At 38.3% G+C, this 15,951-nt stretch overlaps 1 protein-coding gene across 1 annotated transcript in view; it reads left to right on the top strand.

Annotated features, from left to right (window-relative positions):
- Nucleotides 1–15,951, top strand: part of ehbp1l1a (EH domain binding protein 1-like 1a) — a 51,750-nt gene that overhangs the window by 6,553 nt on the left and 29,246 nt on the right. Inside the window, exons 2-8 of the mRNA XM_062444765.1 lie at nt 4,724–4,781; nt 6,283–6,378; nt 6,503–6,556; nt 6,700–6,878; nt 6,990–7,132; nt 15,239–15,298; nt 15,391–15,496. Of these exons, the coding sequence (XP_062300749.1) occupies nt 4,724–4,781; nt 6,283–6,378; nt 6,503–6,556; nt 6,700–6,878; nt 6,990–7,132; nt 15,239–15,298; nt 15,391–15,496 (696 nt within the window). The remainder of the gene's footprint in view (nt 1–4,723; nt 4,782–6,282; nt 6,379–6,502; nt 6,557–6,699; nt 6,879–6,989; nt 7,133–15,238; nt 15,299–15,390; nt 15,497–15,951) is intronic.

The following is a 15,951-nucleotide window of genomic DNA, read 5'->3' on the forward strand; positions in this document are numbered from 1 at the left end:
CCTATCTGAGGACCTCAGGCAGGTTGATAAGGGAAGAGTAGCTCAGAGATGTAATCTGAGACCAGGCCAAGAAGTACTTTAAATGTAATTACTTGGATCTTAAAATCAATTAAAAGAACAGCTGGCAGCCAGTCTAATCTGAGGCTCTAATACTGCACAGTGGTTAATAAAAGTACTCCAACTCCAACAATTAGGATTACGTTGCTCCAATTTTTTTGCTGGATGACCCTGTTTTTATTTCTGCCGATGCTGTCATCATTGGCACCCACACTGTTCCAACTCAGTGCTCTCATTGAAGGGAATCAGGTGGCCGTGTTTTTCTTTTTCCCTAGCAGGTGCAGGAAAGCAGGCAGTATAGTGAAGGAGATGTCAATCAAACAAAGTCCCAACACAATGGCGAATCAGGCAGGATAAGTTTAAAAAAAAAAAAAAAAGCACCTGTGAGGTTGTATCATGAGGGTGTGAAGGGCTTTAAAGTTGAGGAAGTCATGGGGTGACATCACAGACAGTATGTTTGTTCTTTCTGCGGTCTATGATAAGAATGTGTAAAATGTGGATCAGCTAGACAGGCTGTTATCCTGAACTGATCAGCAATAACCTTTCACATTCAACAGCAGACCAGTATCTGAGGATTTAGACAGTCTGTGAATACTAGTTACAACTTCCCTCACTCATCCAGCACTTCTCCCTCATAACGTAAATCTCCAAAACCTTCTACTTCAAACACATGAAAACAAACATTGGAGTTATATTTGCAGCCACCAGGTCTGATACGAGTGTGATATGATGTTATGTGTGTACGTGTGTACGTGTGTGGTGCATTTCTGTTTTAAGTAACCATACTCTGCAAAGCTCTCATCTACACACCACTGGAGCTAAAAACACTATTGAAACGTCTCTATGATAGATAGTGCAGCAGGTGTAGGATTGCGATTAAGCCTCTGTGAAGTTCATGGTAGTTCGTGGCAGACATCTATTTCTGTTTTCTCTCTCTCTTTTTCTTCACTCTCTCTCTCTCTCTCTCTCTCGCTCTCTCTCTCATAACCTTTCTAACCAATCCACACATTTGTTATGAAGCTCATGGCCTAACTTTACTGTTACTAGACTTTAAGGGGCCACTATTGATAACAGTGATACCTTTTATTTTGAGGACTCAATTTATTCATACCATATCTAATGAATGCTATTTTATTCTATCTATTTTCACAGTTAAGACCAATATTTGTATTAGTCATTGTAAGTAATAGTTGAGATCTGGATTGAGTCAAGCAGCATGAGCAGTTAAGTGTTAGGACAAGGTTGTAAACAAACCAAGAGTTTATCTGGATGATTCTTAGGACGTGAGATCCACCTGAATAACAATAATACACATGCACAACTATCTCTCTAACTCTCTACCCTCATCTTCCTTGACCCCACCACAGCCTTTTATACCACACTCTATCATTCAGTGTTGGGACCACTCCTGTCTGTTATGTACTTCCTCCCTCTTGGCAAAATCTTCCAACATTATCATATCCATTTCACTGTCCACTTAGCCCACTTCTACTCTCCTCTCCAGTACCTTTACTGCTCATCTCCATAATTTGCAGCTATGGATGACAAATAAGTACATAACATTCAACAGTAGTAAAAAACATTTTTTTTTAAAGTTGTGTGACATGGAGCGCTTTGGTAGCCGAGTAGTTACAGCACATGCCACATAATGGCAGCGTCCCTGGTTCAGTTCCAGCAAGGGACCTTTGCTGCAAGTCATTCCTCTCTCTCTCTCTCTGTTTCCTGTCGGCTTCTCAGCCAACTACTATCAAATAAAAAGGCAAAATGCCCAAAAATAAATATTTAAAAAAAGGGGGTGTGTGGGATGATAAGACTAAATTTAGAGAATTGTTGCCTCAATGTGATGTGCCAAGCATTTAATAAACTGGATTAGCCAGAAATGGACGTTCCTTTTTTGTGTATTTTATCCAGAAAACTTTCATTGTAAAATATTTGCTGTAAATTTCACTAAATCATAAATCTATATAAAGATTTGATCTATATCGACCCGGTTGCTCATTTGAAACGTCATCGGTCACAGCCCAAATACTGTTCTTATTAAAGCCTGCATTTAGCCAAGAATAGTCCAAATGACCAGCAGCGTTCTTGCTGGAGGAGACTTATGAAGCTGTCTCGTGTTGACTTAGGACAGCCAAGTATCCCACAATACATTTCGTGCCAACTGGTGGCAATTTTGAACCAGGCTAGGCCTATAATGTCATTTTATCAGGTTTTGATATTTTATCAGGTATGAAAGTAACCAATTAGATTTCCAATATGTTGTCAATTTAAAGAATGCCTATTAGGAAAGTTGCTCTGATGTTTAGGGAGATGTGAGGACTTGCTGGCCAGGTGAAACCAGTTGGTCATCTCAGCTGCTGAAAGCTTAGCTCTTGAGAGATGTCCATCGTCATCCTTGGGTGAACAGCCTGAGCTCTGCAGCCCTTTGGTTATTTACCATTTTTCGTAGTATTTCATCATCTAATTCCTTTTGGATGATACAGTTTGACAGTCACTGATGAAATCTCATATTTGTCTGCATTAGTTTTTATGAAGGCATAGTTTTATGTTTTAGGTTATTTTTTTCTTCTGAAACAGTCTGTTCCTAGACCTTTGAGTTGAGGTTATTTTTTCAGAGTAAAGTTAGGTATACTGTGTCCTCCTGTCCTCTACAGTTTAGTGTCCTGAATTGAACTTGCCAAGTTTGAACTCCCAAGTATGCAGGTCCAAACTTGGACTGGTGTGTATTAAGAAAGGCCTATTACCTGTCTGCTTGTGTTCCTATTGATTAATTATGAGACAATGGGCCCCTAGGCACAGAGCTATACAATGTTATATTATATGTTATATACTCTTAAAGCAAAGATATTCTGCTGTAAAATATTTAAATTACTTCACTTATTTTAATGGAGGCCTTCTAAAGTTAATATGTGCTGTCCAGCTTTTAATACATTTTATGACTTTACAATAAGGACTGACTACCGACTAAGACTTCAAAAAGAAGCTATTGCTGCTGTCCTCTGACCCCCCTGGGTCAATGTCCAGTAGGCCCCTTCAGTAATATATCCAAGTCTCTTGCCCCATCACGTCTCAGCAGTTATTACTACCTATGTAAATAAGGGTCAAAACTACATAAATAAGACATAAACTACTTGTAATAATCAAAAATGACCCTCTAAAACTGTGTTAAAAGTGTCCTAGTATATGATATTAAAGAACTCCAAATACAGCTGTTTATCCCAAGTATTGGTATTCTCTGTCACTGAGTATATGCTCACACAGTCACAAGGTTTTCATTTTCTCGTTGCCTAGATCTTCACTTCAGTTTTTTCAAAGCACACAGATGGTCTTGTGTGTATGCTGTTTGTTTTTTGGCCTGTTTTTGACAAGCTATCATCTCCTGATGGAGTAACGCCTGTGCTCCACCCCCATTATTAAAGTAAATGAAATTAGATGAAATGTCCTGATAGTTCAGGGTACAATGGGTTGATGCAGCTATGAAAGAATAGTAAGAGGACACACAGATGAACAGAAAATAAATAAGATCACAGACAATGGTACATTTCATTGTTGAAGTGCCCTTATGTCCCATTACAGAAAGAGGGATGAAAATTCATTACTAGTACTTCCTGGAAAGCAGTGTTCTAGCCTTGCTAGGGACTCTAGGAATGGTAGTGTTGGTTGGTCCACCACTTTAGTCCAGACTGAAATATCTCAGCAAATAATGGGTGGAATACCATGACATTTTGTTCAGCCATTTACGTTCCACAAAGGATAAACCCTAATGACACCTCTGACTTTTCCTGTAGTGACACTTGTTGACACTGGTGATTTTAAGTGAAATGTCTCAACATGTTTGTACATTCATGTTCCCTTTAAGATGAAATGAACGGAAGAAATTGAACTATTCATCTAGCACCATTGTTAGATACACTTCACTTATTTTTCATTTATCCAATCCAGGTTCTGACAAAATACCCATAAAACGAATGACATTTCCCATTAGCTTCAGCTCTGCTAATTAGCAAATGTTAGAATGCTAACCCACTAAACTCGCATAGTGACCACAGCTAACTTTACCTTCTAAATATGAGCACGTTAACATTGTCGTTATTAGCACGTTAACATACTGATGTTAGCATTTAGCTCAAAGAATGCAGACAAAATCACTCACTGTGTGCTACCTTGTTATTTGTGTGTTTATGTGAGTGTTTAAAGTCAATAGTACCATTAAAAAATTTGCACAGTGCAACAATGACATGTGCACTGCCTTTCTTTAACAAACAGTATCAATGATGTAATATTTAGAATGAATAGATATCAAAAATCTCACTTTTCCTGCTAACGTAGAGTTAATTTTGGTCATTATGTAGAGATTCGTGAATGAGTGAACATCATCGTCATCACGCTCATTGTGATCAAAATGTCACATTGTTCACCGTGGAGACTAAGATACAGTCTCAAAAGGTCAGCAGTCAAACTGAAAAGGAAGTGAAACATCCTTTCTGAAACCTGTTGACATATCTCTGTGTAGAAATAGTTTGGGTTTAGTAATAGTTGGGTAATAGTTTCTGTATTTTACATTAATGCTGATGTACCATAAGGAGTGGTGAAAGTTGTTTTTTTTGTATCAGGATGTACACAGAAAAACTGATGTGTTGTTTTTTATGCTCTGCTGTGATTCCAGGCAGCCCGACAAACTGAGAGTGGTATGGATCAGGAGAAACAGACGACACAGCACGAAGGTAACACAATGAAGGAGAATGACAAGAAATACGTTCATAAGCATTCGGTTTTGGTGACTGCTTGACTTTTTCGGCCAAAATTGGTACTTTGGTCGCAACATGACCCTTTGCTTTAGTGTCCTTCACAGGCCAGATTGTTCAGTTTATACAACATATCTAATTTGAGCATGAAGGTTCATTCCTGACCTTTCAACTGCATCTCATGGTCTTCTTCAGTCAATGGAGGTGGCTCAGGTGTCTTGTGACAAGTGGTAGCATATGGAGACCTCATAGCTCCTTGTCAAAGCCACTTATTAAACAGAAGTGATGAGGAACCTCCTATACAGAAACCACCATTTGATCAGTGAGAAGGAGGATACACAGGGAGGTGCAGCAGTTTCGAGTCAATGATATAAGGAGTGAATGATGAAACTTAAGACCGGTAGTCGTACGTGACATTACTGTCAGCTCATCTAACCAGAGTGTTCAAGTCACAAGGTGTGAACACTTACACTACCACAAACCATTCAACACCTTAAGAGACCGGACCCTCCTGAGAGGAAGACTGGACTTGTGTTATAACTCTTATCACACATGGAAAATGTAACATTGCTGTTTTCTATTAAATGATGGCTTTTTGTCATTCAGACATACAGTAGGTATCTCTCATATCAATGTTCCTTATGACTGTATTCAGACATGTAGGGACATTTATGTAAGGGTGCTTGCATGATATTTGACACCTGGTGCACTGTAGGGAGCATAGACACAGTGTTTCCTTCTTTATTAAATTGATTTGTGCATAAGAGATGAAGATTGAGATGATAACATGTATTATAGACATCGTAGAAGTTGAAATAACACAAGCATTTTGGTTTGCCTACATGATTCATCTAATGTTAAATGCTAGAATAATGTAGAGGGGTGGACTTCTGACATGGTAAATGGACTCTACGTATACAGCGATTTTCTACCTTAAAAGACTAAGCGCATAACAATTTATACCTCTCATTCACCCTTTCAAACTCAACCGATGGTGGCAGAACTGCCATACAAGGCCTTACCATGGAGAGTAACTTGGGGTTGAATGACTTTCTAAAGGACAGTTTTACAAATGGACAGTAAGAGCCTGGGATTAAACCACCAACCCTGTGGTTAGTGGACGAAATGGACTTATGACATCACTATAACAACACATGTGATAGCTGTTTGGAACATTACATCAGTGAAAGAAGAAAGACTGTTCACAAGACCACCAGCTGTCTGTGAACAGACCGAAACCACTCACAGCATCCACTGAGAGCGGAGAAAGATCTAGGTGGAAATGTACATCTGACAGCAGACACAGGACCGGAGTTACCATCTTCACCCATATACTGTACAACTTGTTATAATTGCATAATCAGCTTAAGCCATGGCAGTGATTTGGTATGAACCTTTCATGCAGAGAAAGATTCTTTTTGAATTTTTGGGCAACAGTTTTGAACTTGAACTCTTTATTTGTGTTACCTTTTTCTATCAGCTGCACAGCTGGCAGCCTGGGATAAAGAACCCTTACAGAGGCCTGGTGATGTGGCAGGTCCCAGAGAGTTTGGACATCACTGTTACACTCTTCAAGGTATGGAGTTTAAAGTTAAAAGTTGGTAGCATCTTATGAATAATTTGGATTATAAAAGGGAAATGCATAACTCAGTTATTAATAGCATGGCTAAGGCATCCATAAATGATTTGTCTGTTAACAGGACCCTGCTGCAGAGGAGTTTGAGGACAAGGATTGGACTTTTGTCATTGAAAATGTGAGTCTGCCATTTCTGTCTCATCCTTTGGTCTGCTTAATTTGATTTATTTATTTTAATTTTTTATTTGGAAAAGTCTGACTGAAGAAAGGATCCCCTCCTGTTCAAGTCTGACTTACTTATCCATTTGTTTTACTTGGCAGGAGACAAAAGGCCGTCGTAAGGTTTTGGCATCAGCTGATGTCAATATGAAGAAGTATGCCAGCGCCACACCGGCCCAGTATGATGTAACACTGAAGCTCAAACCGCTGTCTGTTAAAGTGGTAGAAGCCACACTGAAACTGAACCTTTCTTGTGTCTTTCTCAAGGAAGGCAAAGCAACGTAAGTTGAAACAAGGGTCCATAATCGTTTTTTTTAAGATCAATATTTATGTTTCTGGATATTTTTTATACATGTAGTGTTTTAAGATGATTCTTTCTCTACTCTCCACAGAGATGAGGACATGCAGAGTTTGGCCAGTCTAATGAGTATGAAACAGAGTGACATCGGCAATCTAGATGATTTTAATGACAGTGATGACGAAGGCGAGGAAAGGAGGATCGGCTTCGGAAGTGGACAAGCTACTGCTGTGTCTGGTAAGAGGCTGATCTTTACCTCTGATATTCAGAAATGAAATCCTTACAGGAGGCTTACTTGAACTCAATGACAAATATCTGACTTGTTGATGGGATGAGGCTGATTTAAGTGACCATAATTAATATTTACGGTAATATATATTTAAGGTCCGTATTTCTTCAAGTATTTGGGTGTCAGTCATGTGGGTCAAACATGCCAAATAATATGGCAATAATACATGTAAGCACTGTCTTTTTTTTTCCCATTTTCAAAATAGTATTTTGATATTAACTTTAGGTTACTTTAGATGTAGTAGTCATGGCACAGGTAGTACTGGTGAAATGACATAAACTGAATTCTTTGATTCACAAAAACAAGAAGGGAAGCAGACCCTTGTGAGCTCAACCCACTTTCTGGAGTCGCTCCAATCATCTGTTGCAGTGTGACAGATAAATCAGCTGATATTTCACTGATATTATCTTTTTTTTAAATACAATGGGAGTGTGTGTCTTTTGACTAGTACTGCATCTTCATCAAAATATATGTTTGAGGTAATTTAAACATTGACGTCATTAGATACTGTAGTTTATTCACTGATTGCTGAAAAGTTTATTTCTCAATTGTAACACATGTTTTAACCCTTACATACTGTTAGGGTCAAATTTGACCAATATTGCCAACTGAAAGCAATACAGACACCTTAAATAACATTCTTTAAGCCTTAAATTGTATGTCTTTTCCTAAAGTGTCCCAGTGCAAAATTGAAATATTTCAAAATGATTTATTTTTATGCAGCTGGTATACATGTTTGTTATCATGAAACCTACCATTCAAAGGTTGCATCCTTCACTTTCAATACATTAATAGAAATAATTATGGCTGTTATGTTCTTGTTTTAGATAATATGAGATAATAATATAGTGTGATTCAGAATGTATTTTCACTATAAATGAATAGTGTTAAACCAAAACAAGAACATTTGCTATAGGCACTAATTATAAAGCTATTAAGCTGCGTCAGAATATGAACAGTATGTAAGGGTTAAACATTGTGAGTAACCACTTATTTTAAATAAACAAATGACGAAAGAAATATGTAAGTTAATGTCTAAATTACAAAAATAACTGCCTATATTGTTTTATATTTTCATTTGATTTTTTATCGCTCTGTTGTTGATATCCACTCTTGCTCCAAAATACAGGCTGTAATAGCCAATGAGAGTCAAGCATATGGTGAGTTGAGGTAAATTAATCCGATTGAAAACGTATGTGGACAATAATGATGAATGTTTTTTCAAGTAGCGTGAATTTAAAACTTTCAGAACAAATGATTGTAACAAAAAGATGAAGGAGCCTGGCTAATATTTCACTTTCACTTTCCTTTCCTCCAATATTTAGAAACCCTTCTGTTCAGGCGGTTTTATGTGTAGTCTCTATTTGTAGTTTGTGCATTTTAAAACATGATAATAATAAGGATAATAATTGAATGTTACTTTAGAGGAAAGGTATGTCTGTTACATATCAGTACCCATAGCACAATATTTGTTTTATGTTACAATACCTTTGCCTGCCAGGTTTGTTGCTTTTGAAATCAGTAGTTGTTAATGGAGTGGTTGCTATGGTATGATTGATAGATAGATAGATAGATAGGTAGGTAGGTAGGTAGGTAGGTAGGTAGGTAGGTAGGTAGGTAGGTAGGTAGATAGATAGATAGATAGATAGGTAGGTAGGTAGGTAGGTAGGTAGGTAGGTAGGTAGGTAGGTAGGTAGGTAGGTAGGTAGATAGATAGATAGATAGATAGATAGATAGATAGATAGATAGATAGATAGATAGATAGATAGATAGATAGATAGATAGATAGATAGATAGATAGATAGATAGATAGATAGATAGATAGATAGATAGATAGATAGATAGATAGATAGACAGATAGATAGATAGATACTTTATTAATCCCGAAGGAAATTAAGACGTTCTGTTACGTTAGTGTCTCTAATTTCAATTTCAGCATCTTCCACATAAACACCAGCACTCCCTTGCACTTTTCTCCTGATGAAATCTATTCTAACTAAAATGTTGCTGCATGAAATATAGCGCAGGAATGTATGCACAGCAATTAGCGAGTTACAAACGACAAGGAGTCAGGCAGGGATGTCCCCTCTCACCTTTCTTATTCCTCTTTGAATTGTTTCCCTTTAACTGCTGCTTCCTCTTTTCTTATCTATTTAAAAACTCAGTTCCCTTTCCACTTATTCTTTCTCCCTGCTGTACCTTTTTCTTTTCTGTTCTTTTTCTTTTCAGCTTTAGCCCCTTCCTCTACAAGAATACATGACCTGGCTTGGAGGCCTGCAGTTGTATCAGGCCCCACAGGTAACTTCCTGTTCCCTGATTTACTTGTGTGCCTTCCTAGTTGGTCCCCTTGACCTGGCATAGTTTCTTAAAACATGAAAATGACATCAAAATTGAGGTTTTGGAGCGTTAAAGCCGTCAAATTTTTTTTTTTTTTACTGTGTAGTTTTATTGCTTTTAGAGCATATGAGTGCTTTCACTGTCCATTTCAGCAACTTTCTTTTTATCTCATTCTTCCTCTTTTCATTTCCCCATATCTAACTCTTTTTTACTGCTGCTTTATTTATGGGTTTCTTCAAAGATACTGCAAAACCTCATTCCTACATTTTCACTTTCATGTGTCTTTATTTTACTGCTTCTCTTTTCTTTTCAACCATTTTCAATCATTTCAATCACTTTCTCAATGTCATTCCTCTTTTTCACCCCTTCCTCCCCCATTCATCTCATCTCCTATCTTCCACCCAGTAACCTCAGAGATGGATAGGAAAACGTCCTCTGGCATTTCCTCCGCCATCTCGGCCCCGTCTCGTCCTCCTCTGCCCGATCTCTCAGACCCCTCTGTCCCATCCACATTATTGCGAACCCACACACGACCACCAGCCAGCACTACTCAGCAGGCTCGGCCCTCCCCCTATGCCTACTCATTACCAGCCTTTACACGTGCTCACCCTCCTGCGCTTCCCAAAATCTTCCAGCCCGTTGTCGGATCAGGTATCGGTAATCAGATATTTCTTATCTTGTGTGGTCTTGTTTCTTTAGGATCAGATTATTTTATGCCTCATCATTTAATGCTGTCCAGGGACTTTATTTACTTCAGACCTTTATATGGGACAAGGCACAAATTAGATAAAGGAATTTATAAGCATATCGTATCATATTTAAAGAAGCCTCCCTCTTCTGATTTGCTGTAATTTTCCGTAAAAATTCAGTGTAATGTACATTTCCACAGCACTAATTCTATCAGGATTATTTACTAATTATTTCCAGTTGCTTCTATTTGTCACAACAAAATGCTGTTAAGCTGCTGTCAATAACTAAACACTTAAATCTCGCGCTGGAGGGCATAACCCCTCCCAGTCCAGAATGGTAATCTAACTGAATTTAAAGTAGGCTTATAATTTGAAACCTCTGCAGGAAATGTTACATTTCATTCAAGGTTAATTACTGTAACCTAATAAAAAGGGACAGTGACTATAACAGGGAGAAGTGACTGGAAATAATATATGAGTATTTCTGATTGTACTGATGGAAATGTACATTATACTGAATTTGCCATGTGAGCCACTCCTTAATATGTTTTAACCAGGACTTTATTAACAATCATCCTTCATTTGTTCGTGCTGGTTATGCTATTGTTTCAATACTGGCTTTTAATAGAGAATTTACAGTATCATGGAGATGCTACATTTGCTACATATGTTCTCTTTTTTTAATCTTCCATTTTTCCAAGTACCTTCTTAATGTGATAATTAAATATAGGCCAGGGTTACAGTAATTGACACACAATTGTTATTGGCCACATAAGGTAAAGGTACAAGACACAGCTTTAATCTCAAACAAGCTGCTTTTAACATTAAGTTTATAATAACATTTATTGTAGATTGTACACTTAAACATACAAGGGAATTCATGTTAATCTACCATAGCAGGCTGGTCCTGTGGTTTAGTGGATTATCACTATTAGGCATGTAGAGTTAGGCTTTAAAGTGGAACAAAAACAAACTCTGGATTTTGTTCCCACATGGAAGTTGGTATAAATGTCAAGAAGACCTGGATCTAGACCTTGTTTCTTGAAATTAAATGAACAAGTACTGCCTTTGCAAATGTGCAATCCAGAGTTATGTAACGTGGTATACATTGGTCTGAGACACCTGAAATGAAAATCATAACACTGATTGCCAGTGATGGATCCGAATGTCATCATTTTGAGTCACTGAGCTCTGCCCAGTATCCATTTGAAATTTCTTACCAAATGTCTGAAATGATCTGTTCCATTTCCACAGTGACAGTCCCTTGTGACAGTAAATTTGTCTGTCAGTGCAGAAATGCTTCTGGCTTCCTCCATCCACATCTTGACAGGGCTGTATCCAGGCCTGTGAAGACTATTTGAATACATTACTCTGGCAGACTCTGTGCTGATATAGTTTGTTGTTCTCTAAGTTATGATCTGATCCGTCTTTAAGATAATACTGCAGTATTACTGTAATACTGCATACTACATCACTCATAATACTGCAGTATTACTGTAATACTGCATACTACATCACTCATAATACTGCAGTACTTTTACTGTAATACTGCATACTACATCACTCATAATACTGCAGTATTACTGTAATACTGCATACTACATCACTCATAATACTGCAGTACTTTTACTGTAATACTGCATACTACATCACTCATAATACTGCAATACTTTTACTGTAATACTGCATACTACATCACTCATAATACTGCAGTACTTTTACTGTAATACTGCATACTACTTCACTCATAATACTGCAGTACTTTTACTGTAATACTGCATACTACATCACTCATAATACTGCAATACTTTTACTGTAATACTGCATACTACATCACTCATAATACTGCAGTACTTTTACTGTAATACTGCATACTACATCACTCATAATACTGCAGTACTTTTACTGTAATACTGCATACTACATCGCTCATAATACTTTTAATGTAGGATTTTTCATGCAGAACTTTTAATTTTAATGCAATATTTTTACATTACTGTATTGGTACTTTTTCTTGTTAAAGGATACTTCCAGCACTGGTTTTTGGGGGGAATTACTTGCTGGTATTTCTTGCTGAAAAACAGGCAGACCAAATGACTGTGCACAGCATTTCTGTGAGATTTCCAGGTTGGGTATCATTGTGCCTGCACAAAGACAAATACAAAAACCTGAGCTCACTAACAGTAGCCAGGGGATGCTGTACTGAAGTGCTGGGTGAATGCATGCATTGTTAATCAAGAAATAGTTTAAACATGCAACTCCACCTAAGACTGCTAATAAGTACAACACAATGTGTTAATCAGTGAGCTTTAGAGGTGAAGTATTGTTGAACTTTGGACAGAAGCAGGAAAGCTGACCTTAACACAGATTTACCTGAGAGTGGTATAGAGCTTTTTAATCACACTCTTGAAACCAATGATATTGAACTATATTCCCTTGTGTGAGACAAGTTTAAAGCATTATTTATTTATTATAAGTTGGGCTTTTCCAAATCAGCACATTTGTCTGTTTCATTCTTTTGCTGTTCTCTTTTTACAGTTTGGTTGGCTTTTAAAATTCTGTGTTTCTAGTTTCACTCACCATTTTTGTATTTTGGTTCCCACTCTCTTCTTTTCTATTCTCTTTCTGCTACCTCCTGTATGACCTCTGCTGCCCATCTCAGCTCCTCGAAGACCCCATAGCTTCCACAGTGGCTCCTCTCCAGCTGAGGGCTTGGAGGCTCAGGCTATCTCTACCTTCACCCCTTCTAAAGCCCTCTCCACCTCTACTCTCTCCTCTTTACCCTCTGATCCATCCCCCCATCCCCCTGCTGTCTCTGATACCTCACAAACAGGTACAAAGACACACGTCCAAAGTTTGGTTGCTTTCTTGTTGACATTTTCCATCACTTTCCTTTCTTACTTTTCTTTCATTCTTTCTCTCTCAGCGTGCCCCAGTGCCCGGACAGCACCAAGTGTTCCTTCCTTCTCTTCTTTCTCCTCCTCCTCCTCCTCCTCATCCTCCCCAGCTCCTTTACCACCGCCTTCTGCTCTCAGACGTCCCAAATCCTGCCTTACCTCTCGGGGGGAGCCAGGCTCTGCCCTCACCAGACCCACCAGTCTGCCATCTGCCCCTGAGACAGGTACAGGTACAGGGACAGGGAGTTCACACCTTTCATTTCTTACACCTGTTACTACCCTTTATTTGTATTCCCCCCCCTATCCTTCTATATTTGTTTCCTTCTTTTCTTTTTTCCAGCTTCCTGGATGAGTGAATGGAGGCCTCCTAAATCTAAGGCCCCTCTAGCACAGCCTTCGCTCTCTCCTAAGTTTCTGCATCTCTCTACTGATGATCCTGGAAAGCCAGCAGTGCTGCAGAAAAAGCAGAGAATAGAGACGCCATGTAATGCTGCTCTCCTTTAACCCAGTTCATCTGCCTAAGCCTCGCCGCTCGGCTGTTAACATTCTGTGTGTTTCTAGTGTCGTTTCATTCTTTTTCTCTGTTCTTTATTTAATCTCAGTGTCTCTTCTCATGGTCTTTCATTTAATTTATACTAACATGTACTGTAGCTTTAATTTGTCCTGCAAGAAGATATGTTTTGATATAACCTAGATTACTGATATTCTTAATGGCAGCAAATGAAAAACCCAAACCAACAATGAATGTATCCTACTACTAAGTTAAATGTGCGTATACACTGTCCTATTGTAGAAGTTCTTACTAGGGCATCAAGTCTGTATTAATCCACCACTGAAAATAGTGCCCGAAAAATGCACTATTTCCTCCTGTTTCAGTAACATTTGCTAAAAACTACAGTGACCAGCTGTTTAAGAAAACCCCTGAACAATGAATCTGTATATTTGTGAGCATTTATATATATATTTAAATGTGTATGACATGCTATAAAGTCTTACCGGACTCAAACCAGGGACGTTGCAGGTATATGGCATGTACTGTACCACTCAGCTATGAGGGCGCTCCATATTTGTGAGAAATTTAGAAAAATGTTACAGTTTTTCTGTCTTGACACAATAGTGGTGCCCAAATGATTCGTTTTTCATTACATTGGCATTTCGGAGCTTGAACTTCATCATTTGCAAATGTTTGATCCATTGATCTCTCTCCTATGGGCCTTTCTCATCAATAATTATGCAAAGTGTTCTTTTGTTCTATCCTAGTGAACACTGAAACATGTTTTCTTAATGTAATCATTCCCACTGTTCATATTGAATTCATAATGAGTGCCACGGACATGGAAGAAAAATACTGAGAGACGTGTGCTGGCATTAGTCCTTAATGAACAAACGCAGCCCCCTCGTTTATTTGATTGAGGTCACACCTTTGAAACATTGGAGGTCCTGGCGCATAGATACACTTGTTTGTGGATCAGTTCATTGTTGATTTAGAAAGAGACAATATCGCCAATCTTTTATTTCCTAACCTGTATTTTTTTTCCTTTTGTTTTTAACATCTTATTCTTTCTATGATAATTTAGTTACTGGTTACTGATATCCTTCCCTCTATTTCCTTTCCCTTACCCTTTTCCCCCTCCTCCATCCCACTATCCTTCTGTCCCATTACATTTCCTCCCTGTCAGCTTCATCCTCTCTGCCTTTTGGTCAGTCTCTGGAGCAGGAACAGCAGGGAGCTTCTGGATTTGTTCCTTCTCGGAGACCTAAGGTCACTCCTTCAGTAGAGACCCCTTCACTTCTTCCTCTAAGTCCTTACTCTGCTCTTGTGCTCTCTGGGCCTCCTCCTCCTCAGCCTCATATATCCCAAACTGCCATAGACTCCCCCAGTGACCAAGATGAAGGTACTGAATCAAAAAGATTAGTTCAACGTCCAAATTATTGACTGAATCCAACTAAAATCCATCTGAGCACATGGCTCCCCCAGCTGGTAGTTTAGATTAAAGCAGCTAAACACTTGATTCCATTCTGGTAAAAGTTTAAGCTGTACATGCTGTGCAGGTGTGGTGGCATCTAATCATCAACTTTCAGATTAATATGTGTGATCCTTTTCATCTCTATGTTTTTCTTTTTCCTTTAGAATTTAAAAGACAGTTGAGCACACTGAGTGAAGAGGATAACCAGTGTACAACACCTACAAGTAAGCATGAACACAAAATGCATTGCACAACAATCAGTCATTCCTACAATGTATGCAATGACTACATGGCTAACTTTTATGATGTTGTTCAGGCCCTAATCCCAGAGCCCCTGCCAGCTGGAGGCCAGAGGCATCGATGGTTACAGAACGTAAAAGAGATGCACCATTTGGAATCGAGGTTGTCAGGGCATCAGCAGGGTGAGTAAATTTAAAAGGCTGCCTTTAATCAGTTTTGGTGTCTTTTAATATTTGCTGTGATTGGCATGACAGTAAGGAATACTCCACCCTCTGGTACTCCAACACTGTGACTGTAAATGCCATCTATTTCTGGTGCAAAGTGTATTAAAGAAGTAGTTGTCTAGTGAATAAATGTAGCAAGTTGTTACAGATGTTGGTTTTTGGTTCAAATTTATTTTTTTGTTTTAGTTTTTTTTATCAATCCACCTTGTACTTCTACTACATTTAATGAGTTCCTAGTACATATTCAAGAAAAACAACATAGACATGGGTTTAGATGTGGTTTAAGTGTGAAACATTTTGCTGGTTGTTGCTGGTACTGCTAATATGTTGCTTCTCAGCATTGCTCAACAAAAAATAGCAGCCTCTGTTTTCTACTTCAGAAAAAAACAACCTGTCAATAATACGATCTTAAT

This window comes from Scomber scombrus, chromosome 23, assembly GCF_963691925.1.
Source record: "Scomber scombrus chromosome 23, fScoSco1.1, whole genome shotgun sequence".
NCBI lineage: Eukaryota > Metazoa > Chordata > Actinopteri > Scombriformes > Scombridae > Scomber > Scomber scombrus.